This window comes from Ogataea philodendri (assembly GCF_020536065.1).
Source record: "Ogataea philodendri strain CBS6075 chromosome Unknown scaffold5, whole genome shotgun sequence".
NCBI lineage: Eukaryota > Fungi > Ascomycota > Pichiomycetes > Pichiales > Pichiaceae > Ogataea > Ogataea philodendri.
In genome coordinates this window covers 178,616-206,000 of record NW_025764134.1, presented here as the reverse complement: position 1 = coordinate 206,000, position 27,385 = coordinate 178,616, and the positions used below count along the sequence as shown (strand labels likewise).

The following is a 27,385-nucleotide window of genomic DNA, read 5'->3' as shown; positions in this document are numbered from 1 at the left end:
CATGACGGCAGAATCAAGAGTCTATACTCACAAATTGCTAATCCTTGCGAGCTTCGTGCTCTCCCTATATGGAACTCTGTTTCTATTTCTGTTCAGCCACTATGGTAGCCATTATAGAACACCGTTTACCGGGTTCTTCCTGATCACCGATATTTACTGGCTGATCACCATATTGCTCCAAGTGTTCTTTATCATTAAGGTCTTCTTCGACAAGACTGTGTCCACTGAAAACAAGGCCGCTGTTAGTGAAATTATTGGTCCTCATTTCGCTATCAACAACGCGTTGCAATTTCTGTGGTGCTACTTCTTCAACAAGGAGAAGTTTGCTTTGGCAGAATTGGTGCTAATCATCAACCTGCTCAACTTGTTGGCGTTGTATTTCACCCACCGTACCGTCTCCATCAAAAATGTGGGCGACTGGCTCACCATCCACTTCCCAGTTACAGCCTTGCCTTTGTCATGGACAATGTACGCTATTTTCTGGAACGGAGCATGCTTGGTCCACTCTCACAACAAGTCGTTGATTGCACGTATTCTTGCAAACGTTTTCATCTGGGAGTTCCTGCTGGTTCCTCTGGCAATCTTGGTTCTGTACCACGATTGGTCGATTGGTCTTAGTACCAGTTTGTTGATGTTGGGACTCGGATTCGGTCAGCTGTTCACCAAGGTGGTCGCTTTCCAATGGGTGTTTGCATTCATCATTGCTGCGGTCGACTTTATCATCTCTGTGGTCATTATGTTTGGATCCGGTTTGAACACTGTCAATGGAGAGGAACAAGCCCCTCTTCTTAGCTAAGGTCCCCGTTTGTTTGGTTCTAGTGGTCTGATCATTTTCTCCAGTAGTTCTGTATGTACAATCTGTTTAGGCTTATTATAGGACAATGACATGAACTCTAGCATGGACTGGTGGGCAACCAAGCTCGCGTAGGTATCCCTTTTGACGTTGCTGATATACTCTGCCCTGGTGGTTTCCTCGTTCCCTAAACCAACATGTTTGCTTTTCAAAGCATCGTAGAGATGTTTCTCTCGTATTTTATCGGCCTTTCATGGTTAGAAACAATTATTCAAACAAACTTACCATTTGTATATATGCTTAAAAGTTGAAGTAATTTTTTTAATAAATCTTTCCAATAATGACGGAGGAAACCGTCAACGTTGCAGAGACTTCTCCGTTCCAATACGATTGGAAGTATCTTGACGATACTGCAATCAGCAATTGGAAACAGACGGTCGACACTTTGACGTCTCAGGTCGTCAACAAAGACGTTTCTCCAACCGAAGTGTTTTACGAGATTGTTCTTTGTCTCAACGATTTTAACACAAGAATATCCATAAACAACTTAATTACTCTCGCAAACACTATCATCTCGACAATTCCAAACGTCAAGGAGAGACAAGAATTGTCTATTCAGTTTTTGATAGTGTTCCAGGCCTCGAATCCAAAGCCTCATCTCAACGCATTTATCCAATCCGTTAGAATCGACAACCAATTCAAACGACAATACCTAGATTATTCCATCCTGAAAACCGGGCTGTTTCCCGACTACAATAAATGTTACTTCAACGATGCAAGAGTCAACGATTATGGAGTGGTAACGTACTCCTCGTTGCACGAGTCGAGTGAAGGATACTCCAAGTTGGCTGTTGAATTGTTGGACATTTTCCACCAGGAGGACAGCTTATGCAAAATTGGATATTACACACGCGTGATTGAGCGTCTGATTGGACATTTCCGTCTGGATCTGTCGAGATCCGCTCTTCTCATGCTCAGCATATTTGCATTGAACGTTGACAAGAACGAATCATTAATACTGGAAATCATCAAAAAGAGCATCTGGGTTTCGAAAGAGTCTTCAACTTTGCAATCCGTGGTTGTCTCTTTTTTGCTTGATACAGACTACAAGGAACGGGTTCCAGTGGAACTCAAGCTGATTGTTTTGCTGATCAAAGAGGGACTATTGGAGTTCCATTCGATCTTCAACTCTTTGAAACCTTTGGAGTTCGAGTCCGACGCCAATTTCGTAGTGGTTCCAAGGGAAAACCAGGAACTTGAGCAGTTGAACACTCAACATCAACAGGAGACGAAAGAAAACGCGTTTAAAGCGACAGCTTCCGCTTTGGCCCTAGCTGCTCCACTAGTTCTCTCTGACGACGAAGACGAGGAGATGAAAGATGCAAACAAGCCCATGAAAGCCCAGGATTCCACGCCTATACAAAAGACGATCCCCGTCAAGGAAAAAACACCATACATTGCGAAGATCCAGTTTCTCAAGTACATTCTTCACTACAAAATGTACAACGAGGCAATGTTCATTTTAGTCCAGTACCCATTTTTGCCGCTTATTGACGAACAGATCTGTGATTCCGTTAACAAATTGGCCGATGAAATAGTCACGCCGTACTACAGACAAATTGGAATCAAGGGAATAGGAGAAACCACTGAAGTGACAGATTTCATGCTGGTGTCGTCTTTTGAAGACTTGGTGAACTTTTCAAACCAGTTTCTTTGCTTCACTGGCACAAGAATTGCTCAGAGCGCTTTGCTATTTACCAAAATCATCAGAATTTTGAGGCATGAGCTCCAAAAAGGCACAGACAAGCAAGACGTGTTGCAATACTTCCGCAAGTTTGTTTTCCCTGCGCTCGCTTTTGCAAACAACATGGCTGTTGTTAACGAAGCATTTTCAATTTTGTCCGATTTTTACCCCTTACAAGTGCGTTACAACCTTTACGGAGAATATCAGAACGTTACTGTCAAGACGAATGACGAGATCAAGCAGAAACACGACATTGCAGAAAAGAAAACCAAAGACATCCTCAAACGGTTGTCAACAGAGAACGGAGGTGTTCAGATGCGCCAGCTCACCAGAATTGCGTACTGCAATCCTTTGGCCGTCACTGCAACGTTTGTGAACCACATTGAGAGTTACAGCAGTTTGAGTGACTTGATAGTCGAGGCTTCGCAATTTTTTGGCCCGTTTGTGTGGGATGCGTTGACTTTCCAGCTTTGCAACAAGCTAAGCTCAAACAGACAAGCTATGCAGGAAGATGGACTCAATTATATGCAATGGATCCAGAACCTCTCTTCGTTTATTGGAAAGCTGGCAAAGAATAGACTACACCAGTTCCAACTGGACCCGATAATCACGTTGATTGTTAAGAGTCTGAACAATGGTCAGATTGACTACATCATTTTGGTGAATGAGCTGATAGCGTCTATGAGTGGTGTGCAACAGATCAACAACTTGACAGCGAAACAGGTTTTCTTGTTGAACTCTGAAAGTAGTCTACAAAAACTTGTTTACATGGTGATTGAAGATCATAGGGGCGATTCGAGAGCAAGTTCACGCAAGCTGCTCAACTGTCTGACTGATCTGGATGTTTTGGGAGAGTTATTCATTTTATTGGCAAACTTGCCGGATAAGATCGTGGATAAGTCGCACGCTCCATTAAAAATCCTTAATCGTCGATGTGACGAGCTCAACTCATTAATCCATACTTTTACCACGCTGATCGACGAAAACCTTCCAACCAATGTGTTTGTCACCAAGATGGTGTCTCTTGATATGCTGATAAAGCAGTTTAGAGTCCGTCCTGTCTGGGCTTTCCAAATCTGGAGAAGACACCTTAGCAGACAGTTGAAGGCCAATCCGGGACTTATTGACGAGCTAGAGGCAGATCTCTGTGCCGTTCTGTCTATCGACTGGGACACGATGAGTGCCAGTTTCTATGCCGATTTTTGGCAGCTCTCGCTATATGAAATCTGCTACGAGAAGATTTCGTACTCGAACGAACTGGCAGAAATCAAAACCAAGATTAGCACGCTAAACAAAAAGCTCGTCATGTCTCGCAAGGACAAGGATTTCCCAAAGAAGGAGCTGAAGAGACTGGAAAGAGAGTTGAGTCAATTGCATAGTATCTCTGCTGGTGTCAAGAACGACGGTCTTACTCACGAAAAGAATTATCAGTACAAGATGGAGGTTCTGAAATCCAGGAAAGACCAATGGTTCAATGATGTTACTGATGAGGAGACTATTTCCAAAAGTACCAGTCAGATCTTGGAGCACTGTTTGTTACCAAGATTGGTTCACTCGCCGTTTGATGCTGTTTATAGTGCCGAGTTCTTGTTCTTGGCTCATTCATTGAATGCAGCAGGTTTTTCGCTGGTTTACCTTTTGAACGAGCTGTTCACTGCTTCTTTCATGCTTCCTACATTTTTCACTAGCACAGCTTCCGAGACCGAGAACTTTGGAATTTTCTACTCACAAGTGCTAAAACAGCTCAACGTTTGGAGATCATCCGAAGAAGTTTACAATAAGACAGCGTTGGGTAAAGAAGGTGACGAAGAGCCATCGTTAACTGGACTAAAGCCACCAGGAGGAGACGTTTTGAGCCACGAAGAGTTCCGGAAGACATTGTTCAATTGGCACAAGGCGCTTCAGAAACAGATCATTGCCGCATTGGACTCAGAACAGTACACCACCAGAAACAATGCTATTATATTCCTCAAGAATCTTCTTGGAGAGTTCCCAGTTGTTGAAGACCATTCTGAGCTTTTGACACGGAAACTGTCGTCCATCTATGCAACCGACACAAGAGAGGATATCAAACTCGCTTCCAATGCGTTGTTTGTGCTCACATCGTCCAAGAAATCTGGGTGTATGCCTATTTGGGAATTCTACGAGATGGATCCCGAGGAAAAAGAGGTTTTGGTGAAGAAACGAGAGGAGAAAGTTGCTGCGGAGCGGGCACGCCTTGCCGAGTTGGAGCGCATAGAGCGTGAAAAGCGTGAGGCCGAGCGGAAGGAGCGCGAAAAGTCCAACCCTACTGCCAAACCTTATGGTTTGGTTGGGTTGCAAAAGAGAGAAAAGAAAGAAACCAAGGAGCCTGTTAAATCGGATGCTAACGAGGAGCTCGAGCAGAAGGAGGCAGCAAAGGATCCGGTTCTAGATACCGAGGACGAAGACAAGATGGAAGGAATCGACTCCGAGAAGTCCAAGCCAAGCACAGCGGAAGAACCTGCTAAAGAAACCAGTCCGGAAATCAAACCCGAGGTGGGGACCAATGTCGACAACGAGAAAAACACAGAGATTAGGGTCGAAGGAGAGAGTAAGGAGACCAAACAGACGAGCACTGAACCAGAAACCAAGTCCGAGGCCAAAGAAGAGCTTGTTCAGGACAAAAGCCGGACTGCGTCGAAATCGCCAGCTCCAACCGGATCGTCTGCGCTTTTGGCCCGGTTGGAGGAGGAAAAACGGCTGCTTTTGCAAAGACAAGTATCGAACCCTACAAGTTCTGGTTCTTCGCCATCATCACCTCTGCCACCTCCTCCATTACCCCCACCATCAAATCCTCCTCACCGCAACTTTAAAAACAGTCGCGACTACAAACAGAAAGATTTTTCATCACACAGAAAATCAGCCAGTTCCAGACACAATGGAGCAGATTACAACTCTGATAGGCCCGCAGACCGCAAGCGGCGGTATGATGGGTACTCTGGTCCTAGAAACAAGCGTCCTCATTATTAAGTAGTTTGTAATAATTTGTCCTATTTGATTGGCTAATATTCAATTTAAAGTGTTGCTTCGCGCAGCGGCGTATCTTATCAGCAAGTTGTCCACCAAGAGTGAACAAAAAAAAAACGCTCCAAGCACATTTTCATAATATTCGGTTAGAATTATGGCATCCAACGACAGAAAACCTGGTGTTTCGTCGCTGACAAAGCTCATCAACGAGCAGAAGGAACAGCCGTCGGTGTCAAACGGCGTCAGAATCAATGCCACAGAGATTCATCCAAGCGAAAGCGACCACCAAAAGACCATAACAACCACCATTTCTCTGGAGGGCCTTTCTACCGAAACCTCATACACGCCGGATTATCCTGAATCGACGTCGCAAGTCCAGGTCTCTCCAAAACCAATAGTATCATCATCGCATCACTCCTTTGCAAATAGACCCGAGAATCTACAACTAAACACTGGCGGGTTGCCCGGATCTCTGGCAAATGCTATTCCATACAGTGCGCCCGGCGGACGCACCTCTGCATTATCATCGTCTGCGGCCACTCCGACCTCGAGTTTCGTTGGCTCGCCGGTCGTGAATTTGGCTAATGGTCAATTGATTTCGGCAACTCACATCTCGTCACCTGCAATTTCGTCACCAAAGCAGCTTGAGCCTCGATTTATCATTTCCAAACAAAAGGTCCAGCAGGTTCAGGAGGCCCGTGCAGCCGCCGTTGCTGCGTCCAACCCGTTAAGCTCCTCCAGGTCCAACACGTCGCTGGTGAATTTCTTCTCCAAGTCCAGAAGAAGCACCGCCGCAACATTAGACCAGTTCTCTTCTTCTCCCCAGCAAGATGTCACCGGACAATCTCCTTCGTCACAGTCCAGCACTGAAAGTATTTCCACCACTGCGAACACGCCGGGCTCCCGCCACTCGTCCATGGCCGACCTCAGACGGTTTTTCCGCAAATCTGCATCTTTGAACAACAACGGCCAAATGAGCGTGCCGAGAACCTCCAATTTGAGTGCCGGTCTCAGTGTGCAGAGACAGGGCTCCATCTCGTCGATTCCTCAGATGACTACAGCCACTCCTTCATCCAGCGTGACTTTCAACGCTCCAACATTTGGTGGCTCCGAAACGATTCCATCATCTCCATTACCAGATTACAGCACTTCTCCGTTGGATTTCAGCAAAAGAGTTTCTTCATCTCCAAGCTTGTCCAGCCCTGCAACCTCCTACTTGAACAGCGTTCCTGGAACGCTGTCTATTGGAGGCAATACTACTCCTCAGATCCCATTCAGCAAGAGATACAGCAAGTTTGGAGAGAGTTTGGGAGCAGGGGCTGGAGGACAGGTCCGACTCGTCAAGAGAATATCCGACTCCAAGGTCTTTGCTGTGAAAGAGTTCCGGGCCAAGTACCAACACGAATCGCGCAGAGAATACACCAAGAAAATCACCAGCGAATACTGTATCGGTTCTGCTTTGAAACATCCAAACATTATAGAGACTATTGAGATTTCGTACGAGAACGAGAGAATCGTCCAGGTGATGGAGTACTGCGACTTCGATTTGTTTGCCATTGTGATGTCCAACAAGATGAGTCCCGAGGAGGTGAACTGCTGTTTCAAGCAGATCCTGAACGGTATTAGATACATTCATTCGATCGGTTTGGCACACAGAGACCTGAAGCTGGACAACTGTGTGATCTCGAAGGAGGGAATTGTCAAGATCATCGACTTTGGATCTGCTGTCGTGTTTCAGTATCCGTTCTCCAACACGTTAATCGAAGCTCAGGGAATTGTTGGATCTGACCCGTATTTGGCTCCGGAAGTCTGTGTGTTCAACAAGTACGACCCCAGACCGGTGGATATCTGGTCCACGGCCATCATCTACTGCTGTATGATGCTCAAGAAGTTCCCATGGAAGGTTCCGAAACTATCTGATCCGAGCTTCAAGCTGTTTGCTTCCAGAGAGCCGGGAGTCACTTTTGGTAATTTGCTAAGACGGGTTCCAGAGCCGCCAAATTACTCCGACCTGGACGCCCATCCAGAAGAAAAGGACAAGGGACGACACCAAGAGGAACTGAACTCGGTGCCGCAGCCCGACGAGATACCAACGCCGCCTCCTTCCACCTCGAACTCCAACGAGGCCTCCGAGGGAGACGATCCATTGAAGCACACCTCGAACCTGATGGGCGAGCAGCGGCTGTTGAACGCGCTGCAGCCGGATTGCCGTCCGCTGATCGGTAAGATGGTGTCGCTTGCTCCCGCGTGTCGTATTTCGATCGACGAGTGTTTCAACGACCCGTGGTTGCAGTCTGTTCAGATGTGCACCAAGGTGCCGGAAGGACCGTCGTACAAGCTTGTTCCGTGCCTGGACCACGAGCACACGCAGGTGGAGCAGAGCATGGCACACATTGCCATGTTGGAGAGGAAGAAGAAGGGCCGCAAATAAATGTACACTTAGAGCTTTCTATAAACCGACGATCGTCGCTAGTTTTTTTTTTCCCGTCTGGGGACGACCGACCTCGCCACGAAAAAGCGTTCAGAAAACTATCAAATCTTTTCAGTAATTTTTCACCATGTCTGCAAAGAGTACGTTGATCAAACTGATTGTCGGCGCAGGACAGGCCGCTCCCACGCCGCCCGTCGGACCTGCTCTTGGATCGAAGGGTGTGAAGGCCATCGATTTCTGCAAAGAGTTCAACGCAAGAACCGCGCATTTCCAGCCTGGAGTGCCTATTCCTACCAAAGTGACGGTTAAGCCAGACAGAACGTTCAGCTTCGACATCAAGACACCAACCACCGCTTGGTTGCTGATGAAGGCCGCCGGCATCGAGAAGGGCGAGCCGGGGCTCAGAAAGTCCACCGTCAAGCTCAGTCTCAAACACATCTACGAAATAGCCAAAATTAAGCAGAAGGACGACCAGCTCAAGAACGTGTCGCTGGAAAACATCTGCAAAAGCGTGGTGGAAACGGCAAAATCCATTGGAGTTCACGTTGTCCCATGAAATTAGACCTAGTTGTACATAGCGATCAAAACACATAGTCGAACCATAGCCGGCTGTATGTAATATATGCGAACCATTTATCGAGAGCTCTTGACCCGTTTTTTCGACTTGCCCGGCTGGCCCGAGGCTTTGCGCTTTCTGGAGTCGATCGACTTGTGCGTCAGTCTGGTATACAGCAGGACATATGCGCTCTCGTCACTCAAAGCGTCGATGGCCTTGGTCTTGTTGATGAACTCGTCGTCGTACGTGGCCCAGGTTCCGTCTGGCTGTCTGCAGTGTGCAATATAATGGCCAGACGACACAGACCGTCCTTGGTGGACAATCACAGAGCTCAGCTTGTATTTGGTGGGGGTATCCATACTGGTGGTGAACTCGGTCAGATCCAGCGTGTCTGGATAGATCACGTTGGCCTTGACCTTCATCGAAGACGAACCGTTGAATCTGAACCGTTTCAGATGCACCGTCAAGGTTTCTGGAGCGCGCTCAATCGTAGAGATCTTGATGGCCGTGGTCGTCTTCTTGCAGTTCTCGCACGTATAGCCCGACTTGTCTTTCTTGTCCGCTTTGAGGATCTCTGGCGAGAAAAAGTCCTTAATCGAGTTCTCAAGAGAATACTTGAAAGACGGAGGAGATGGGGCCTGGTCAGAGCCCTGGGACGCCCGTTCCGTGGCTGGCGCCTCTGGGGAGGGAGACTTTTGCTCTTGAGATTCACCAATCTCAGGAGTTTGCGACCGACTCCGTCTTTCCTCTTGGGCAAGCAATATTTTTTGTTTCAAAAACTCAGACAGTTGCTGCTTAGGCTCCGGATCACTGGACTTGGCAGCCTCTATCTTGTTCTTGAGTTCGAAAAGCTGCTGCGCACTAACGACACTGCTCGCTCTCTTCTTGACGTTATCCAGTCCAAGAGATAGGTCGTAGAACTCCTGGGCAGTAGTGGAAATGTGTCCACAGTTCTTGCACGTCACAGTCTGACTCAGCAGTCCTCCAAAGATGTCGTAAATTATGCTTTGATTTAATTTCACACCCTTCGGCGTAGAATCTTCCTGGAGACGGGACATCAGAGACATAAAGTATTCATGCGAATCTTCCTGCTGCCACTCGGACATCATGCAATTAATATCCTGTAAACGTTTGATCAAACGCTTAGGATTGATGGTACGGATCTTCTTCTCTCCCTTGTTATCCAACTTGTACATCTTAGCCACTGTGTCGGCAAGAATCTGCGTAACACTGCTGGTGCTGAGGCTGTCTTTGTATTTGTGGTTGTGAACATCGACCAAGTAATGCAAAAGGGCAGGAATATGACAAAGTGCTTGCACTGCCGAGTTCATGTAGCAGGTCACACCATGATTCAACAATCCCAAAGGTCCTGGCTTGCCATGGAACTCACGCCATGACTTATATATACGGTTGGATCCATTGGAACCACGATCCTCTTGATTCTCGTCGATATCGTAAAACTCCGAGTCGTCGTACTTTGAATGGACTAGCTCTCCCTTCATGAGATCAGCCGCATCGTCAGGGGAAGTTGGAGGGGTCTCGCTGTTCTTTTGAACATCTTCGTCGTTGACATCATCCTTGGCCTCATTTGCTTTGAGAGAACGAACGGCATCGCTATCGAGTTCCTCGTCCTCGTCATCGAGGCCATGCAAATCCTGTTTCAGGTCTTGTTTCAACTGTTCCAAGTCTTCAGACTCTTCGTCAGACTCGGCAGGCTCGCTGGAAGATTCTTCAGCGTCATTCTGATCCTGATCTTCTTCCTCGTCGGCGGTTTGAAAGTCCTCGTCCGAACTGTCTTCGTCTTCCCGGCCGACCTGGAACTCGTCATCGGACAGTACTGGTCTTTTCTGTGGTACTATGGCCTCTTTCTTGACTGGCTTACCTTCAAGCTCTTTCTTTTGCTTCTTGGAGAGATATTTTTTCCCGGTATATAGAGCCACGGCTTCGGCCATGGATTTTGGTCGGGGCATGCTAGCGTCCTGCTTTGAAGGCTCTTTGGAGTTCAGATCGTCTAGAGGTTTGAGACCAAACTTGTCTTTGTTGCGAAGCTTGGAACTTTTGAACGAACGGTAACTTGACGGTCTCAAACTGACTTTGTCCGGATGCTTGGCACGTTGAAAACTCAAAGGATTAGCCAGTATTCTATCGACGAACGGTGCCAACTGGTTATGGTCGGAATTAGATGATTTATCGTCGGACGAAAGCATGAACGATGTTGGATCCAACACTAATCTTACCTATGTGAGAGTATCAGGGCAAGGGTGTTTCTGCAAGTCAAAAGTGAACGCGTTGTTGAGACACGCTTTTTCGTTTGAAAATTCAAAAACAGGGTAACTTTTGAAAAAAAAAATTCGATAAGGCAGATTGTGAAAATGCCCTATTATGGGAATGGCAACTTAGGGATGCTGATTTGACAGATGTCAGTCGACAAATTATGACGGCAGGTACCAAAAAGTGCTCGGGATTGAAGCAAGATGCTGCTATCTGGAGTTTTTGACCTTTTCGAGTCGCCGGAGATAGCTGGGTGATAGCTTGAAAAGAAACAAAATAATTTCTAAAAGACAAAGAAGCTAGGGCAGCCGACCCAAAATCCGTGGCAATATCGACGCCAATTTTTTTTATACAGTGTGCGAGCGGCATGAAATTAGTTTTGCGCACAGCCTTGCACAGCCGGAATTGCAGGGGATGGGCGATTTGAGGGTTTGAGTTGCGGAGACTGTATGAAAGGGTCCTATAATGGGTGGTGAGTGGCACCATGACTTTGGAAAGAATAGTTTCTTCGCACTGTGGCACCTGGTAGCTCGTAGACAGTAAAATGCAACCAATCAGGATAGACTGAATTGACAAGCGAGAATTGATGATCTCTGGACCGTGCAAAGACCGTGGATCGCCACAACAGCAACCGGCGGGGGTCTGGACGGCCTTCAGTACGCAAATTTAATGGTTGCTTCTGATCCGTGATTCAGGTGTACGGATGCGAAATTATTTAATCTTTAGACCGAACGTGTAGCGAAGGAAACCAGCCGGGGTGGAAAGTACGAGATGGGAATCCATTTTCTGATTGCCCTGAATCGGCAGGGAAAACTACGCATATCGAAATGGTATACAAATGTTCCGAGCGCACAGAAAAAGCAAACAATTCAGAAAGTCCATCGGCTGATTTCATCCAGAGATCACCAGAAACAGTCCAACTTTGTGAACTTTGAGAACCAGAAACTGGTCTATCGGCGGTACAACGGGCTGTTCTTTGTGATGGCAGTGGATGTTCAAGATAACGAACTAAGTTACTTGGAAATGGTGCATTTAATGGTGGAAGTACTGGACAGCTACTTCAATAATGTCTGCGAATTGGACATTATCTTCAACTTCTACAAGGTGTACCAGGTGCTAGACGAGATGTTTCTAAGCGGCGAGTTCCAAGAAACAAGTAAACAGGTGTTACTGGACAGATTGGCCTACATCGACAGCTTAGAATAGGTTAACGAAAAATGGTATGTCTATTACCAGATAAATAAACATCCTTTATAATTATATACGCTGCAATTGAGTCGCGCATTCAGTTGCCTCTTGGGGCTTCTTTGTAGGAAACACAAGCCTCCTCACCCATAGCAGAGATGATAGTGACCAAAAGGTCCTTACCTTCGTCAAAGTCAGCTTGCAATTTATCACCCAACTCTCCGTCTGGGGCCTTGACGTCATCCTTGGTCTCACCGTCGTTGGTCATCAAGTTCAAGTAACCATCGTCAATGTCCAACAATTGGAACTCGGTTCTTCTAACGAATGGAACCTCCATGTTGTGGGTAGATGGGGACAAGTCCTCCAACTTCTTTTGGGTGAAGATGTCAAGAGCAACCAAGTGGACCTTGGCGTGACCGTGCTTACCAGTCTTGGAAGTGGACATGTCGACAATCTTGCATGGTCTACCCTTGATAACAACGAAACCGTTCTTTCTCAAGGCAGAACATTGCATTGGGTAGGTCAAAGAGGAACCAGCATCAGCGGTCTCGAAGGTGTGCTAAGACGTTAGAATACAAGACAAAGCCGCTCGCGACGGCGGGCCTACTTACTTCTTCTTCAGCCATCGTTATAAATTCTTTGAATTAGATGAATCAAAAGTATTCAAGCAATACAATTTTTTTTCAATTTGCACTTTGTTGGTCTCGTACACCAAGAAAAATTTTTTCTCCACTGCGTCCTGCGGGAAACAAGACCATATTTTACCCTGCATCGCCCCGCGCGTCCCGCTGCACAATTGGCCTGGTGCCCGCGTAATCCTCGGTCCACTGCATGGTAGGGTAACCCCCTCCCTCCAATGGTTTCACAGTCCAAGTTGGGCAAGATCGCTGTCGATCTCGTCCTGGGTCAGTCCCAATGGCAGCTTGTATTCTCTCACCAGCGAAAGCGAGTAGTTCAGGTTCCACATGTCGCTGTCGCTGTCGTGCACGCTGAGCAGGTCTGCTGTCGATGGCCGAGGCGACGATGCACCGGGCTTATTTTTCGCCTGTTGAGCGTCGTGGGCCATGATCAGGTCCCGTAGCACCTTGTTCTTCTTCTTCCCGCGCACCTCGTCTTCTTTTCTCTTGATCACGGCCGCCAGAGTCGATTCCGTCTTGAAATGCTCGGCCAGCTGCCGGATATCGCTCTGGTCGGCTATCTCCTTTTCGGAGCTACCAATCACGTATTTCTCGTAGGTTCTCGAGTTTGGAGCCGTAATCATCCGCAATTGCTCCTCCGTGGTAACTGGAGTCATTGGATCGAGCACCGGCTCCTTCACCTGGTTGGCTCCCCGTTTCTTGGACTTGGCGTCCTCCTTAGGCTGTTTTTTGAACCTCGACGACGACCGAGGTCCTGAAACAGAAGCGGACGCCGACGACGAGTAGCTGTCGTTGTCCGAGAGTTTCTGGTCGAGCTCCACTTTTTGCTTCTTCTTTGGCGGCGCAAGGTATCTTGTTTCTGGCTGTTCGGCAACGTGGTCGGGCAACGCACTGCGCCAAAGCTTCTCCGAGTCTGTAGCAGCCACGTTGAAGAAGTCGGCGTTTTCTGTCTGTAGCAGCTTCTTCTGCTGTAGCAGGAACTTCTTCAGTTTGGACAGCCGCGTGGTGTAGTCCAAACACATTGACCCATAAAGCTCGATTGTCCGGCCTGTATAATCGTTGATGATCTGCTGCTTGTTGTAATCTCTGAACAGCTCGAGTCTCAGCAGTTCCAAATCTCGTTTCTCGGCCATGTCGCGTTCAAGACCGTGTGTCACCTTGTTGACGCGGGTGCTGCGTTTGGAAAACGGTTTTTCAACGGTCTTTGTGTTGTTCACAGCGTTCAGGTCGGCTGTGTACTGTTGGCGTAACTCCTCCGGTGGTACAGCAACATGCTCTTTTTCGTATGTGTACAGGTCCTCAAGGAGTTCTTGGTCCTTGGGCGATAGTTTGGAGACTAGCTCGGAGAAATACTCTTGCGAAATCAAACATAGCTGAAAAGCGGCCAATTTATCTTTAGACCCGAGCACCGGACCGTTGAAATACAACAGCGGCGCCACAGGTCCCACCGGATACAGCTGCTGTGGCTCTGGAAGTGGCGAGTTGATGAGCTGTGCGATCTTGCGCACTTTTGACGGCTGCGGACTTTCCAAAGTCGAAGACCCTTGGCTCTCGCTGTTTTTTTCGTCCTCCTTAACCGGGGTCTGCGAAAACTGCATCGGTACCAGAAACCCTTGCGGAGACATCATGACGGGCACGTACCCCGGTGGAATGACGGGGTACCCGGGAAACGGAATGAAGCGAGGAATTTCCATGGGGCCTTCCTGACGATCTCGGCCCAGATTGGGTTTTTCAGGAGGCGTTTGTGGAACAGACACATCGCTTGACTTTGATTGCAAAAGAGTCTTCATCACGTGTTTGTTGATGGACATGAGGTGTTCTTGCTGTGTTTGCGGAAGAGGAATTTGTCGGGGCGAGCCAGGGCCCTCGGTCATCGCTGACGGGGGAGATGCTGCAGGTGCTGTTGACACTGTAGGCAACGACCCCAAAGCTGGCAACAAAGGCAGTCTATGTGGGTTTGAAGCGTCATCTGCGGATCCGTAGGGCCGTTGGTAGTCTCTGTATCCCGGAAGGGGAAGCTGTCTGTCCATAGTTGTGTGGTGTTAATCAAAGCGGATAATGATGGTTGGGAATGGTAGCAGGCGAACAGTCGACGTATCACTTGAATTGGTGGACCAAGTTTCGTTTAAAGGACGGAGATCGACTTCAGATGGCGTGCAGACAGTGGGTTCTGCAATGGACTCAAACCGAATTCCGATTTTTATCCAAATCAAGTGGTAACTTGGTAGCAGACGGTAGCACGAAGCAAAAACAATTTTTTTTTTTCCCTGTGGTAGCAAAACCAAAATTGGTAGCAGGTACGACAAAAAAAACTACCAAATGAGGTGACACGGTAAAAGGCGAAAAAAATGCAGCTATTTAGTTCATTCAAGCCCGGACACTACGGAATAAGCAAATGTTGTTCTGGCGAGCATGAAGCCGTTCTCCGAGGCTGTTACCGTTTTGGGATGGCACCGGGCTCCGGTCGAGTTGCCGGGACTTCTCGCAAGAGGGGAATCTACGAATCGGCCCGTTCAGGCACCGCCAGCTCCGCTAGGTGTTTATCCCACTCCGCCTGGTTTTAAATTGCCCTGCTTATCTAGTTTCATGCGTATGATTTACTAATCTTTGCAGTTTGCACTTTTTCGCAAGAAAAACACAGCCACATTCGTGTCTACCAAAAGACACATTTTAGTGATCAAAGGGTTTGCAATATGAGTTACGTTTGGTGGTTGTCCCGCATTCGCATATATTTATTTATTCTCATCCCAATTTAATAACTCCGCTATTTTAAAGTAGCAACACTTAGTAATATTCCTGCCCTATATTCTCGAAATTTGGCGTAGAGCTGGTTTGTACCACTGTGCGCCGCGGAGGACTGCGTGGGCGAAGATATCTCTCCCATTGCTTCACACTCCGCTTCTTAGCCCAGTCAAGCGACTTGCGCATCCCTGAATCAGTGCAATCAATGTACTGGAGCCGACTTCTGGACCTCGACTCTGCCAGAATCGTCCGGATCGTAGACTGCGTAAGCCAGCATATCGAACGCAGCTTGATCGTCTGCAGGTTCTCCAGCTTGTTCATCTGCTTGAAGATGTCCACATACTCCAGCTGTACATGTTGTGTGTTTTGCCAGTCAAGCTCCCGTTGGGTATCGGACCAGAATATCGGCTTTTCAGACTTGAACTGCGACAGAAGCAGGCTCTCTTCCTTTTGCTTGCGCTCATGCTCTTTCACATCTAGCAATAAGGACCTGCATGCAATCACTGGGGGTCGCTTGAGCTTGCCCTTAGAAGTTTGCCAATTGAAGTATTCGTAGTCTTTCATTTCAAAATCGTTGCTGCACGAGACTCCGCTGAAGTCGATGTGCACCAGATTCTTGCACTCTTGCAAGATGTGGAGTAAGTAGCCTATCGGAACATCCTTGGAAAAACAGTACTGGCTCAAGAACCTGTTCTGCAAAGGGTGTGAGGTGGAATACGGTTGCGAGTGACCGTCAAATGGCGATGTCCGCGGGCTCATCAAATAATCCACATCGCTAATCTTGGCAGGAAATGTGACCGGATGCTGCTTGGTAGTCTTGATGTCGCTGTACCAGTCGGAAATCTCATCGGCAGAAACTCGGCCATCTCCAGATCCTTGCTTAAAGACCCTCTTAATTGAGCTTACAAGCGTCACCTTTTTAGTTTTGCGGATTGGCGACGTCGACAAGGTGTGGGACAGCTCGGTTTCGGAGTCATAATGGTTTGAGTACAATGACATGGTGGTCGAATTGGAAGAAGTCGAAACCTTGCGTGTGACCAATTCCGGCCGCGAGCTGTGCCTAGCGTGTCTCGAAGCCTGACCGCTCACGGTTCTCTGTAGGCCATAAAGGGGATGATCTCTGTATCTCCAGTCTCTCCAACCTGCCAGAACATCTTTGTCAGCGGAATCCCAGTCATTCTGAGACCCCTCGCCTGTGATGAACATTTCGTAAAATTGCAATGCGTTCTCCTCTATTTCTAAGCCAGGATTGATTTTGGAGAGGTCGATTGTTTTCACCATGAGGGCCAATTCTTGGTTGTTGGTGATCGTGTGGACCAGCTGCGCAAGTCTATAAGTAGATGTAATATATGGGTTTTCATAGAGCACTGGCTTCACGCTGTAATTGCATCGCTTGTTCACATAAAGCAAGTAGACTAACGACTTATGATCGTCTGCCAAATTCTTGAAAATCAGCGTCAGAATCTCGTCAGGCAAATCCATCAAGTTTTGAGCCGTCAATGCCTGCACCCGGCGCAGACTGCTCATGGAACGGGTCGATTTGAACGACTTCACGGAAAGGGTATCCGAGGCCGCATCAAGAATACGTTTCTTTGTGTGAGTCAAAGGCGACAACAAAGACCGATAGTTCATCTTGATAGTGGAATCGGGCTTTCGCTTTCTTCCAAATAGATGAGTAAGCTTAAATTCGACAGATCCGTCCACGTACTTGTGACTGCGATAGTCAAAAGTCCTATCAGGACTAAGCAACGATCTGTAAGGTGGGAGATATCTGGTCAGTTCATACGATTCCGACCCCTTTCCTGCCGAGCCCGGGGGAAGTATATCGGACTGGCCAGAACTAGGATATTGCGATATCATAAATAAACAACAAATCCCTAAAAATAAAGACCCTTTTGTTTCATCTAATTAATATGTTAGAACCACTGAGGCTCAGCGGTGGGACCCTTGCCCGTTGAAAATGTGGCAGGTGCGGGGGGTAAATAAATCTAATTTAACTTTATCTAAAAAAGCCCGGAAAACTCAGACACGTCTTCTTGTCTGAGCCCCAATTCCTGTTCGCGGAGATCCAACCATGTGACCGAATGGTTCTGAGTGTTCTCGATCACCTGCGGGATCGAGTCTTCTGCAACCAACAAACAAACAGCGTCGTATCCACCGGCACCAGGAACAACTCCTCCCAAAACTCCGTCCAGGGACATGCAATAATCTAACAGTTTGGTTTGCTGGTCAGGCTCGATCTCGGCACCACTTTCCTGCGTCATTATCTTGAGGTATTTACGAATACCTTGAATGCTGGAAACAACGTCTTGGAACCCACTTTTGTTGCCTGCAACCAAGCTCTGCAGAAGTAGTTTGTAAGTCTCTGGTTGTTCTTTGCTCATGGTTTGCAATCTCTCCAATCCTGAAACGAGGCTCATATTATTCTTGTTGAGGGTCTCCCAGACCTCCAAAGATCTAGATGCATTCTCTTTCCTCCACGAAAGAACCTTTGAGACAAGCTTCGGCGTTTCCGATCCACCAACAATGTCTCCCATCAACAGCTTGACTCCCGAAGGAAGAGCACACTTGCTGATTTCGATTTTCCAGTCAACGTTATCGACAAGGTTCACAAGGTATTCGCGGTCCCAAGTCTCGATGACTTTGTTGACCAACTCTGGGTCAAATCGACGATAAACAATCGATCCAAACGTTGCCGACGCAACATCAAACCCAGAGCCTATTTTTCCCTGAGCTAAACAGTGGGAAATTTGTGCAAGGTTGTGTATCTGGTTAAGAGTTGCATCATTTTTCACATCCAATGTTTCAACGTAACAGGACAGCAGTGCGGCAGTCAAAGAGGCAACCAGTCCGGCACTCGACCCAAGTCCGGTTTTTGAGACCTCAGTGATTGGCTGCGAGTGGTAACGGAACGTTCTTTTTCCCGACTCCGACGTTTTTGGAACCGAGTTTGTTTGCGAATGGTAACCCGCGTCGGAAAAGATGGTGATGACAATGCTTTTGTTGACCTTTGGGCTCAAGTATAACAAGATAATATCCAACGTTGCTTTGATGAACGGGTTCTTGCGTCCATGAACTTCCTGAGATTGTGTTGGGCGTGATAGGTCCACTTTATATGTCCAGTCTCCCTCTAAGAATTGGGGCGATCTGACCGAGATCTCGGTAGTATCGCCTCCTTCCGAGACAATTTCTGCGTGAGCATACATTCTAGATGACAGAGCAACCACAAATGCCCTGTATTTGGGATCCAGAACAAGATACCCGCCAGCCAAGAAGGCTTTACCAGGAGCACTAAACATTACTTGGACACAAAAAAAATAAATCGACGGGACGAAATATTTTTGGGGGCGTGTTCTTTGTCTCTTACTAGACCTTTATCTGATGACGAACGAAGGCCACTTGTTTGTGCTGATCCATGGGTATGTATGACTTTGGAGGTCTGAGAAAGACTAATTGATAGCATGTGGGGGGTTTCCAGCCACCTGGATATGGTGGAGAAAGCTCTTCACGAGAGTTTGACACCGTCTGAATATTCCCTTCATTATTTAAAGCCCTCATCATTTGGAGCGTTTAAAACTTATGACGGAATTAAAGTCAATGGTGATCGGGTGCTTAAGGAGATCTTCAATGAGATCGAAACATTGAAGAGCGATAGAAATGTCACCATAACTAAGATTAGCGTTGTCGGATACAGTCTGGGAGGCTTGATCGCTCGGTATTGCATTGGTAAGCTGTACGAGGTTGAATTTTTTGATACAATCGAACCTGTTTTGTTCAGTACTTTTGCCACACCTCATCTCGGAATTCGGTTCTTCAAAACTTCCCGGTTCTTGGATCGATTGATGAACTTCCTTGGCAGCAGACTGGTTGGACAATCGGGAAGAGATCTATTTATTCATAATTCCGACTTGTTGCCCGAGATGACTAGCAAATCAAGCACCTACTATAAAGGTCTCAAGCTGTTCAAGTTTAGGATCTTGCTGGCCAACGTCCGCAACGACAGACTGGTGAGCTTCTCCACATCCTATATCAGCAACTATAACGCATTTGAGAACTGGGAAAACTTGGACATCAGCTTCATATCTGGGCTCCCCCCTGCAAAGCTTCTCGGCAAGGAACAGGTCGCAAGAGTTGTTGATTTGAAAAACACTGTCTACAACCCCGATGTGCTGCAGTCCCCGATACCTGATTCGTTCCATCGGACTCGGCAAATCGCTATTGTGGTCGTGATCCTTATTCTTCCGATCGTGTTCCCGGTTATATTTGTTGCTAGCGTGTTTGGAACCATAAAAAGCGCCATTAGAAAGTCGTTTATTTCCGACTTCAACGTTGGTGAGGCGTGGAAATCTGTCCTTTCTCGCTTATCTTCCAACAAACCGCAGCACCATGACAGCGTGCACGAGCACAGAGATGTGATCGCCGGCGCCACGCAGAACTTGGTTGAAAACACGCTACAGACCTTGGAGTCCGAGTCTCCGCCAGACGTCGAGTCTCCACCGGCTTCGAGACAAGCCCCAGAGCAGGAGAAACCTAAAGACCCCAAGGATGTTGCTGTCGACTACGATTTCGACAAGGCAGTTGAAATCATTCCTAGTTTGGAACAGAGACTGAATGTCAGTTCGATTAGCAGTCTTGAGGTCGCAAAGCACCTGGACGCATTGCCTTACGACGAAATAAAAGCTACAATGTGCTCCAACTTGAACGAGCTGGATTGGATCAAACTTCCGGTGTATGTGCGTTCTCTCAATGCCCACGAGGGAATTGTTGCTAGACGTGGATTCAAAAGGGTTACCGCCGGAGCTCCATTGCTTTATCTATGGGGTAGCATGGTGAGACAGAAGCTAGAGTTGACCAATATAATCTAGATTTTTATTTATACAGATTGCTAATAATTGTTTGCATTAGTCCTGGAGCTTCACGTAGTTGGCAGGGAACAGTCCTCTTTGACCGTTGACGGATCCCAACCACCAGTCGTCATCAACCTGTTCAATGTCGGTGATCAAGTCCTGTTCGCTGAAAGTGATCTCATTGTCTTCGGTAGCTTCGTAGTCGTACTCAGCAACGGCAGTGAGACCTGGAGCAGCTTCTGGTTCTGGTTCTGGATCTGGTTCGGCAGCAGGTTCTGGAGCAGACTCCTTTTTAGAGTCCTCGTTCAAGGTGACGTACGTCGAAGGGAACAGACCAGACTTGCCAGCCGCGTTGGTTCCGAGCCACCAATCCTCGTCCACGAACTTGATCTCAACAATGGTCTCACCTTCAGCGAAGCCGATCTCGTTGTCCTCAGATGCCTCGTAGTCGTATTCAGCCACAGCCGTAGGAGCGGAGCTGGCAGCCGGAGGAGCAGGTGTTGGACGTGCGGCGGTTGGGAGAGCTGGAGGGGCTGGAGATGGTTCAGGCTCTTGTTCCTCCTCTTCCTCTTCCTCTTCCTCTTCTTCAGGTTCTTCCTGTTTAGGAACGCTTCTCACTGGCGGTGGAGGGAAAGACGATCTGACTGGAGGAGGAGGGAAGGAGGTGGACTTTGGCTCTGCTTTTGGTTCGTCCGCAACCTTCAAAGCCTCGAATTTGGACTTGACGTCACCAACATCGACCTCTGACTCGTCAGGGGTTTCGGCATTGACAGGCTTGGAATCGTGTCCAAGATCCTTGTACTGGCCCTTCTTCTCGGCCCAGATTTGGGCAGGAGTCTTTCCGTTGGTGGAACCAAAGTTTCTGCTCAGTCCACCAGAAGGGTGTTCCTCCTTAGGAGGAGCACCGAAAGCTGGCTTGGAGCCGAATGATGGCTGAACAACTTCCTGGAATTTGGAAGCAACCGAGTTGTTCACCTTTGGTTTTGGGAGAGACGAGAGACGGCCGTCACCAAGACTGAGCGAGACGGTGGCAGGCTCGGAATTGGTTGTTTGCGAAGGACCCTTTCTCAAAGCGTCGATGTCCACCTTGGTTGGCTTGTAAGCGGAGGGAAGAGTTTCAAGTGGCTTTTTCGAGAAGTCTCTCTCCTGGATCTCCTCTTCACCGTCCCACTCGTCTTCTGGGTCGGCCTTGACAGGTTTTGGAGCAACAGGCTTTTGCTGAATTGGTTTTGGAACAGGAGCTGGCTTAGGAGCTGGTTTGGAAACCGGTTTTGGGGCAGCCTTTGAAGTGCTCTTTGTGCCTTGCAGAGTTTGGATCGAGTACCGAGCACCAGAAGCGTTTCCCACGGTTTTCAGCAAATCATCGACATCCAGGTCGTCAGGGTCTCTGGCGGTCACCTGGACGTGGTAGTGCAGGATCCGGCCAACTTCGGCAACGTTGTTGGAGAATGAAACTTTACTTTTCAAAGGAGCGGAATCCGGACACCATCCGACCAAAAGCAGTTTCTGAACGTCCGAGCCGTACGGATTGACACGAATGTAGCCGAATTGGACGGCTCCTTCTTCGAATTCGGTTATGAACTCGTTAATGTCTCCGTCACCGTGCACTGTTGGCTTCAAAGACGAGTCCTTCAATGTGGTGTAGATGACGTACGTCAGTTCTCCAGAAACCACTTTGTCGTAGTCCTGTTTGATTTCCTTGCTGTAGGTGGCCAAGTCCAGTCTTTCCATGGTCTCAATTGGAACAAATACTCTTTGCCTTGTGATTTTTATTTACCACTCTTGTTGTTCATATCACTCGGGGGAGGAGCGCCACATCCCTGCACCGCGCAAGAACTGCGCCACATGTGGAGCTAGACGGGGCCCGCAAGATACCCAGCATGCTGCGGCTCTCGTGGCTGTTGTGGGAAGTGGGTGACCAATGAATGGGACTGAGCACAAAGATAGATGTTTAGGATCCAGCTCTGCCGAACTTGGCCTGTTCTTATCACGGAGTACGTAATTGCGTAGATGATCAGTGTTGATTCCAGGATTTAAAAAATTTCATCCTTGCACCGTACGCGCATATGAACACCATGACGTCTGACCGGATCTTACGACAGGAATCAGCCGTTCCGCAGGAGTTCAAGCACTCTGACGCGTACAGGTTACCGCCCGGCGCGAGATCGTACGGAAACCAGTTCAACAAGATCTACGGACAACGCGTCAAGAAACTCAAGTCGCGGTGTCTCAAGATGGCCAACGCCAAATGGAAGCAGGAAACCATCAACGACACGCGCGTCGTTTACGTGAACAAGATTCTGGACGTCAAGTCGATGACTCCGTCCTACACGATCGGCACTGTGTTCATGGATATGAAGTATAAACCAAATATCCTGGAAGACGTGAGCAATAACGTGTATGGAGCCGAGGACGTTAAGAGCTCCGCGGATTTGAGCAAGCTCGACCAGATCAGAGCACAGGCGTACTCAGACCCGCAGAATGACCAGGTAATGCTGGAAGACGAGTCAGGTCGGATGATTCTGGCTGGAGAGATCCTGGACAATATTCTACTGGTTACCGGTGTTGTGGTTGGAGTTTTGGGCATGGAAGTTGATCCCGGCATCTTCACGGTTGTTGATGTTGTGTATCCTGAGGCCGGTGCCCAAATCCCGCGTTCTGTACAAAATACAGGCAACAAACTCTTATTTATCTCTGGACTCCATATTAACCCAGAAAGCAACTTGGCCCTCGTCGAGATACTGAAGGAGTATCTGATGGGCGAGCTGGACACTGCACCCGAAACCATTGAGTTTCTCAAATCAATCACAGAGGTCGTGTTGGCCGGAGACTCCATCAAGTGCTCCGACAAGTCGGATCAGGTGGTGTTGGAGAAAGACAAGTACAGGGAGCTCAACAAGTCGAATTACGATGCCGACGCGCTCAAACAACTGGACAGGTTTGTTTCGGAACTGCTCAATTCGGTCCCTGTGACCATAATGCCTGGCGACTCCGACCCCAGCGAAAGCAGCTTGCCCAAACAGCCGTTGCACCCGTCGTTCTTCAGCTCCGCGGGCCAGTTTACCAACTTCAAACGCGCAACCAACCCTACGTGGTTTGAGATCGACGGATTGCGCCTACTGGGAACGTCCGGAGAAAACATTAACGATATATTCAAGTATTTTATTCCAAATCTGGAGGTGGACCTGTCAGAGAGCAGTGCCGGAACAGACTCGCCAGTCAAATCAGAGATTATCAACGAGTCCCGCATCAAGCTGCTCGAGGCCACTCTTCACTGGCAAAACATTGTGCCGACCGCGCCAGACACGTTGACGTGCTACCCATACGAAACAGAAGATCCGTTCTCTCTCGACGAGACCCCCCACGTCTACTTTGTGGGGAACCAGCCAAAGTTCGAGACGTCCGAGCTGACTCTGTTCAGCGCCAAGAACTCCCCGGCCACCGTGCGGATCGTGTGCGTTCCTGACTTCAGCGAAACCGGCCAGGTCGCAGTGCTCGACATGGACTCGCTCGAGTGCACAGCCTTGCAAATAGCAGCCACCTAGAGCTGAATCTTTTGCAACGGCACCTTCTCTCCCTTGGCGAACGTGGCGGAGTGCGCGTACGTGGTGTCTTTGCCGATCTGTGCAAACTCACGCGTTCTTCTTTCTGGGGAAACCTGCAGTCTGTCAAGCAACATCTTTGAATAGTTAGGAATCACCGGTTGCAGCAAAATGAGCAGACACCGCAGCGAGTCCAGTGCGCTGAAGATCACCAGGTCCTGTTTCAGCTCGTTCTCGAGACCCTTGAGCTTCCACGGCTCGTAAACGTCAAACAGTCCGTTCACGTTTGGCAGAAGTCTCCAGAGAGTCTGCACAGCCTTGTGGAGCTCCATCTTGCGGTAGAGCGGATCAACTAGATCGGCAAGCTCATCGATCTGTTTATATAGGTCAGTTATGTCTTTGGAAAATTGGTCGTCCACTTGACTCAGTAAAGCTGGTAGTCCTTCCTGTTCAACTCTTTGCAACGCTCTGGAAATGTGGAACTTTTTGGACAACGAGCGTGTGAGCAGATTGCAGAACTTATCAATGAACTCGTTTCTTGTGGCGTTCAGCTTTGGCTCTGAGTAGTCGCAGTCTCCATCCAGAACGGAGAACCGCATCATAAACAGTCGCAGAGCGTCGATGTCGTACTTTTCTGCTATTTCAATAGGATCGGCCACATTTCCGCGACTCTTGCTCATCTTACGGCCGTCCATCAGCCAATGGCCATGCACAAACACGGACCGTGGAAGTGGGAGCTCGCAAGCCATCAGGAAACACGGCCAATGAACGCAGTGGAATTTGACAATCTCCTTGCCAACAAGATGAACAAGAGTGTCCGGCAAAGGCTCCGTTCCCGGGTACCCCATACACGTGAGATAGTTAATTAGAGCGTCGAACCACACGTACATCTTCTGCGACGAGTCGTCTGGAACGTCTATACCCCAGCTCACCCGCGATCCAGGCCGAGAAATGCTCAGATCCTCCAAGTCACGTGCCTTAAGGCTTTTCAACAGCGTGGTGTAGTACACGGCTGGTTGGACAAACGAGGGGTTGGATTCGAGCAGCTGGATCAGACGGTCCTGGAAACTGCTGAGTCTGAAGAAGTAGTTCTGCTCAGACTCGAATGCCACGGAAGCCCCGGTTTCCTTGGCCACCATTTTCCCGTCCACTTCCTCCACGTCCTGATCGGTGTAGAAGCATTCGTCAGACACAGAATACCAGCCGGAGTGCTCACCTTTGTAGATATGGCCATTTTCCTTGAGAACGGTCCAGAAATGCTGGACAGCCGTGAGATGGTCGGGGTCTGTTGTTCTGATGAATCTGTCGTAGTTGATGTCGCCTGTGGCTGCGAGCTCTTTAAATTTGGCCGACAACCCGTCACAGAACAGTTTCGGATCCTTTCCAATAGCCTGAGCGGCAGTCTGTACCTTGAGGCCGTGTTCGTCTGTTCCAGTGGTGAAATATGTTGATTCCCCGTTGAACTTTAGCCATCTGTTGTAGACATCGGCCAATGTCATCGAGTAGTAGTGACCGATATGGGGTTTAGAATTGACATAGAAGATCGGCGTGGTGACGACGGTCTTTTTGGAAACGGCGGTCGACAGAAATCGTCTCGTGCTGATAATTATTTGTGATCGTATCATAATGAGAGTATATACAGAATTATGAAAAATATTTAAGCTGAAAAATGCCTGTAGTTAATGCCCTCAGTATATCTATTTGTTAGCGTCTTCTTTGAACTGTAGTTGTCTGGAGTGTCTGTCGAGCATCTGGGCGAAGTCGTCAAACGATTGTTCAGCCGGGTTTCCCTCCATAGAGGTCTTATCTTTGAACGTCACCTTGAGCAGAGGAGACTTGGTGCTGGCTTTGGGGAGAACTTCCAGGTCCACAGGGCACGTTTGACGGAGCTTTGGCGAAATCAAACTGATGAAGGACCGGGCGCACTTGGCCTCTGGCCCAAAAGGATCGAATTTGACCACTATTTTGCTGAAGAACTTGGTGATCATGATGGAGGAAGAATTGATATTTTTTTTTTCACCTCGAAATTAATGGCTAATTTTTCTTTAACTAGAGACATGTTGGCGTTATTGTTTTTCGTGTCGCTGGCGCACGCGTTCTACTCGAATTCTCGGTACGTTTACGAATTGACGCCCGATTCGTTCGAGGACGTGGTTTTCGGCACAAACCACACCACGGTGGTCGAGTTCTACGCCCCCTGGTGCGGCTACTGCCAGCAGTTCCGGCCCCACTACGCCAAGGCGGCCAAAGCCGGCTCAGAGGTGGCCCAGTTCGCAGCAGTCGACTGCAACGAGGACGCAAACAAGCCGCTGTGCAACAAGTACAAGATCGAAGGGTTCCCTACGGTGCTTGTTTTCCGCGCCCCCATCTGGTCCGGTAAAAACGAGCGAAAAAGCACCCATGTTCCTGACCAGTTCCGTGGCGAGCGGACCGCAACGCAGCTCCTGGATTTTGTGAAAGGCCGCGTGAGAAACTACGTCAAAAGGGTCTCACCAAACAACATCTCCAAGTTCCTCAGCCCCAACGACAAGCCACGGGTTTTGCTCTTGACCAGCAAGACGTCTGTGTCGCCGATGTTCAAGTCGGTTGCAATCGACTATCTCGGGAAAGTCGAACTTGGCTACATCACTGTCAACGACAAAAATAGAGACGTGGTAGCACAGCATCTGGACATCGCAAAACTGCCCCAGATCGTGATCATCGACAAAGACGGCAACCAGAACGTCTATGAAGGTCCTTCTGAGAAACTGGCTATCGAAAAAGCATTAAGTGAGTACGCAGACCCGGGAGACGGCGAGTTAAGCGAGAGAGGAGCGTTCCTCAAGGGAATTAAGTCAAAACTGTACAAAAGCATGCGCGACTTTAAAAAGCGCAAGAGCCCCAAGTCCAAGAAGTCCAAGAAGTCCAAGTCGAAAAGTCCGGCAAAAGACGAGCTGTAGAATCGCTTTAGTCACCCCCACTAATAATTATCAGATAACTGGCTAAAAAATTATTCATTAAAATTTCGCGTATGGTATCTTGTCCGATCTGTTCCAAAGAAGTCGACCTGGCGCTAATCAATAGACACCTGGACACGTGCACGTCGAAGCCGGCGCCTAAGCCACAGAGTTCTGGCGCTTCAGAGCCGTCACGATCGGTCTCATCGCTGCTGACAGGTACCAAATCGAGGAAACAGCATTATGAGGGCGCACAGAAACGATCTCTGGATTCCAGCCAAACGCCCTCGTCAGAGGCCGATCCAGACACGTCAATTGAGATCGTGGAACCAGAACCGAAGGTGCGCAAAACCGATCCCGCAGAAGATCTCCGATTGCTCAAGGCCCAGGCCAGACTTCCGTTGGCAGAGCGATTACGGCCGTCCAATCTGGATGATTACATTGGTCAACAGCATTTGGTTGGAGAAGGAGGCATTTTGAGAGGCTTCATTTTGAACGACAGAATCCAGTCGATGATCCTGTGGGGGTATCCGGGAACAGGAAAGACCACACTGGCGAGAATCATATCCCATGCTACCAAATCGCGGTTTGTGGAGCTGAGTGCTACCGCTAATGGTATTTCCGACTGCAAACGTGTTTTCGAAGAGGCACGCAACGAGTACAAACTGACCAAGAGACACACTATCGTGTTTATCGATGAGATACACCGGTT

At 48.4% G+C, this 27,385-nt stretch overlaps 21 protein-coding genes across 21 annotated transcripts; 8 read left to right on the top strand and 13 right to left on the bottom strand.

Annotated features, from left to right (window-relative positions):
• Position 1: 1 nt before the first annotated feature.
• OGAPHI_006065 (uncharacterized protein) lies at positions 2 to 796 on the top strand (the record flags this gene model as incomplete). The annotated part of the gene is made up of 1 exon (XM_046207314.1): positions 2 to 796. The coding sequence occupies one exon, from the start codon at positions 2 to 4 to the stop codon at positions 794 to 796; it is 795 nt and encodes a 264-aa protein (XP_046058990.1).
• On the bottom strand, positions 458 to 1,081 carry OGAPHI_006064 (uncharacterized protein; the record flags this gene model as incomplete). Its single annotated transcript, XM_046207313.1, has 2 exons — positions 458 to 823; positions 1,079 to 1,081. 2 exons carry the CDS (start codon positions 1,079 to 1,081, stop codon positions 458 to 460), a joined length of 369 nt encoding a protein of 122 aa, XP_046058989.1.
• A 52-nt stretch (positions 1,082 to 1,133) lies between these two features.
• Positions 1,134 to 5,528, top strand: OGAPHI_006063 (uncharacterized protein; the record flags this gene model as incomplete). The annotated part of the gene is made up of 1 exon (XM_046207312.1): positions 1,134 to 5,528. The coding sequence occupies one exon, from the start codon at positions 1,134 to 1,136 to the stop codon at positions 5,526 to 5,528; it is 4,395 nt and encodes a 1,464-aa protein (XP_046058988.1).
• Positions 5,529 to 5,679: 151 nt separating this feature from the next.
• Positions 5,680 to 7,956, top strand: OGAPHI_006060 (uncharacterized protein; the record flags this gene model as incomplete). Its single annotated transcript, XM_046207309.1, has 1 exon — positions 5,680 to 7,956. One exon carries the CDS (start codon positions 5,680 to 5,682, stop codon positions 7,954 to 7,956), a length of 2,277 nt encoding a protein of 758 aa, XP_046058985.1.
• OGAPHI_006062 (uncharacterized protein) lies at positions 6,213 to 6,560 on the bottom strand (the record flags this gene model as incomplete). Its single annotated transcript, XM_046207311.1, has 1 exon — positions 6,213 to 6,560. One exon carries the CDS (start codon positions 6,558 to 6,560, stop codon positions 6,213 to 6,215), a length of 348 nt encoding a protein of 115 aa, XP_046058987.1.
• OGAPHI_006061 (uncharacterized protein) lies at positions 6,706 to 7,391 on the bottom strand (the record flags this gene model as incomplete). The annotated part of the gene is made up of 2 exons (XM_046207310.1): positions 6,706 to 7,009; positions 7,354 to 7,391. 2 exons carry the CDS (start codon positions 7,389 to 7,391, stop codon positions 6,706 to 6,708), a joined length of 342 nt encoding a protein of 113 aa, XP_046058986.1.
• A 127-nt stretch (positions 7,957 to 8,083) lies between the features above and the next one.
• On the top strand, positions 8,084 to 8,512 carry OGAPHI_006059 (uncharacterized protein; the record flags this gene model as incomplete). Its single annotated transcript, XM_046207308.1, has 1 exon — positions 8,084 to 8,512. The coding sequence occupies one exon, from the start codon at positions 8,084 to 8,086 to the stop codon at positions 8,510 to 8,512; it is 429 nt and encodes a 142-aa protein (XP_046058984.1).
• Positions 8,513 to 8,589: 77 nt separating this feature from the next.
• On the bottom strand, positions 8,590 to 10,719 carry OGAPHI_006058 (uncharacterized protein; the record flags this gene model as incomplete). The annotated part of the gene is made up of 1 exon (XM_046207307.1): positions 8,590 to 10,719. One exon carries the CDS (start codon positions 10,717 to 10,719, stop codon positions 8,590 to 8,592), a length of 2,130 nt encoding a protein of 709 aa, XP_046058983.1.
• Positions 10,720 to 11,764: 1,045 nt separating this feature from the next.
• On the top strand, positions 11,765 to 12,539 carry OGAPHI_006057 (uncharacterized protein; the record flags this gene model as incomplete). The annotated part of the gene is made up of 2 exons (XM_046207305.1): positions 11,765 to 11,939; positions 12,061 to 12,539. 2 exons carry the CDS (start codon positions 11,765 to 11,767, stop codon positions 12,537 to 12,539), a joined length of 654 nt encoding a protein of 217 aa, XP_046058982.1.
• OGAPHI_006056 (uncharacterized protein) lies at positions 12,069 to 12,594 on the bottom strand (the record flags this gene model as incomplete). Its single annotated transcript, XM_046207304.1, has 2 exons — positions 12,069 to 12,515; positions 12,580 to 12,594. The coding sequence occupies 2 exons, from the start codon at positions 12,592 to 12,594 to the stop codon at positions 12,069 to 12,071; spliced, it is 462 nt and encodes a 153-aa protein (XP_046058981.1).
• Positions 12,595 to 12,830: 236 nt separating this feature from the next.
• On the bottom strand, positions 12,831 to 14,636 carry OGAPHI_006055 (uncharacterized protein; the record flags this gene model as incomplete). The annotated part of the gene is made up of 1 exon (XM_046207303.1): positions 12,831 to 14,636. The coding sequence occupies one exon, from the start codon at positions 14,634 to 14,636 to the stop codon at positions 12,831 to 12,833; it is 1,806 nt and encodes a 601-aa protein (XP_046058980.1).
• Positions 14,637 to 15,390: 754 nt separating this feature from the next.
• Positions 15,391 to 17,208, bottom strand: OGAPHI_006054 (uncharacterized protein; the record flags this gene model as incomplete). The annotated part of the gene is made up of 1 exon (XM_046207302.1): positions 15,391 to 17,208. One exon carries the CDS (start codon positions 17,206 to 17,208, stop codon positions 15,391 to 15,393), a length of 1,818 nt encoding a protein of 605 aa, XP_046058979.1.
• A 143-nt stretch (positions 17,209 to 17,351) lies between these two features.
• OGAPHI_006053 (uncharacterized protein) lies at positions 17,352 to 18,647 on the bottom strand (the record flags this gene model as incomplete). Its single annotated transcript, XM_046207301.1, has 1 exon — positions 17,352 to 18,647. The coding sequence occupies one exon, from the start codon at positions 18,645 to 18,647 to the stop codon at positions 17,352 to 17,354; it is 1,296 nt and encodes a 431-aa protein (XP_046058978.1).
• Positions 18,648 to 18,809: 162 nt separating this feature from the next.
• OGAPHI_006052 (uncharacterized protein) lies at positions 18,810 to 21,132 on the top strand (the record flags this gene model as incomplete). The annotated part of the gene is made up of 3 exons (XM_046207300.1): positions 18,810 to 20,169; positions 20,254 to 20,661; positions 20,735 to 21,132. The coding sequence occupies 3 exons, from the start codon at positions 18,810 to 18,812 to the stop codon at positions 21,130 to 21,132; spliced, it is 2,166 nt and encodes a 721-aa protein (XP_046058977.1).
• Positions 20,250 to 21,926, bottom strand: OGAPHI_006051 (uncharacterized protein; the record flags this gene model as incomplete). Its single annotated transcript, XM_046207299.1, has 1 exon — positions 20,250 to 21,926. The coding sequence occupies one exon, from the start codon at positions 21,924 to 21,926 to the stop codon at positions 20,250 to 20,252; it is 1,677 nt and encodes a 558-aa protein (XP_046058976.1).
• Positions 21,927 to 22,270: 344 nt separating this feature from the next.
• Positions 22,271 to 23,740, top strand: OGAPHI_006048 (uncharacterized protein; the record flags this gene model as incomplete). The annotated part of the gene is made up of 1 exon (XM_046207296.1): positions 22,271 to 23,740. The coding sequence occupies one exon, from the start codon at positions 22,271 to 22,273 to the stop codon at positions 23,738 to 23,740; it is 1,470 nt and encodes a 489-aa protein (XP_046058973.1).
• On the bottom strand, positions 22,522 to 23,031 carry OGAPHI_006050 (uncharacterized protein; the record flags this gene model as incomplete). The annotated part of the gene is made up of 1 exon (XM_046207298.1): positions 22,522 to 23,031. One exon carries the CDS (start codon positions 23,029 to 23,031, stop codon positions 22,522 to 22,524), a length of 510 nt encoding a protein of 169 aa, XP_046058975.1.
• OGAPHI_006049 (uncharacterized protein) lies at positions 23,101 to 23,445 on the bottom strand (the record flags this gene model as incomplete). The annotated part of the gene is made up of 1 exon (XM_046207297.1): positions 23,101 to 23,445. One exon carries the CDS (start codon positions 23,443 to 23,445, stop codon positions 23,101 to 23,103), a length of 345 nt encoding a protein of 114 aa, XP_046058974.1.
• On the bottom strand, positions 23,737 to 25,362 carry OGAPHI_006047 (uncharacterized protein; the record flags this gene model as incomplete). The annotated part of the gene is made up of 1 exon (XM_046207294.1): positions 23,737 to 25,362. One exon carries the CDS (start codon positions 25,360 to 25,362, stop codon positions 23,737 to 23,739), a length of 1,626 nt encoding a protein of 541 aa, XP_046058972.1.
• On the top strand, positions 24,212 to 27,373 carry OGAPHI_006045 (uncharacterized protein; the record flags this gene model as incomplete). Its single annotated transcript, XM_046207292.1, has 6 exons — positions 24,212 to 24,300; positions 24,387 to 24,576; positions 24,721 to 25,142; positions 25,791 to 26,672; positions 26,801 to 27,199; positions 27,319 to 27,373. 6 exons carry the CDS (start codon positions 24,212 to 24,214, stop codon positions 27,371 to 27,373), a joined length of 2,037 nt encoding a protein of 678 aa, XP_046058970.1.
• OGAPHI_006046 (uncharacterized protein) lies at positions 25,435 to 25,725 on the bottom strand (the record flags this gene model as incomplete). The annotated part of the gene is made up of 1 exon (XM_046207293.1): positions 25,435 to 25,725. The coding sequence occupies one exon, from the start codon at positions 25,723 to 25,725 to the stop codon at positions 25,435 to 25,437; it is 291 nt and encodes a 96-aa protein (XP_046058971.1).
• Positions 27,374 to 27,385: the final 12 nt, after the last annotated feature.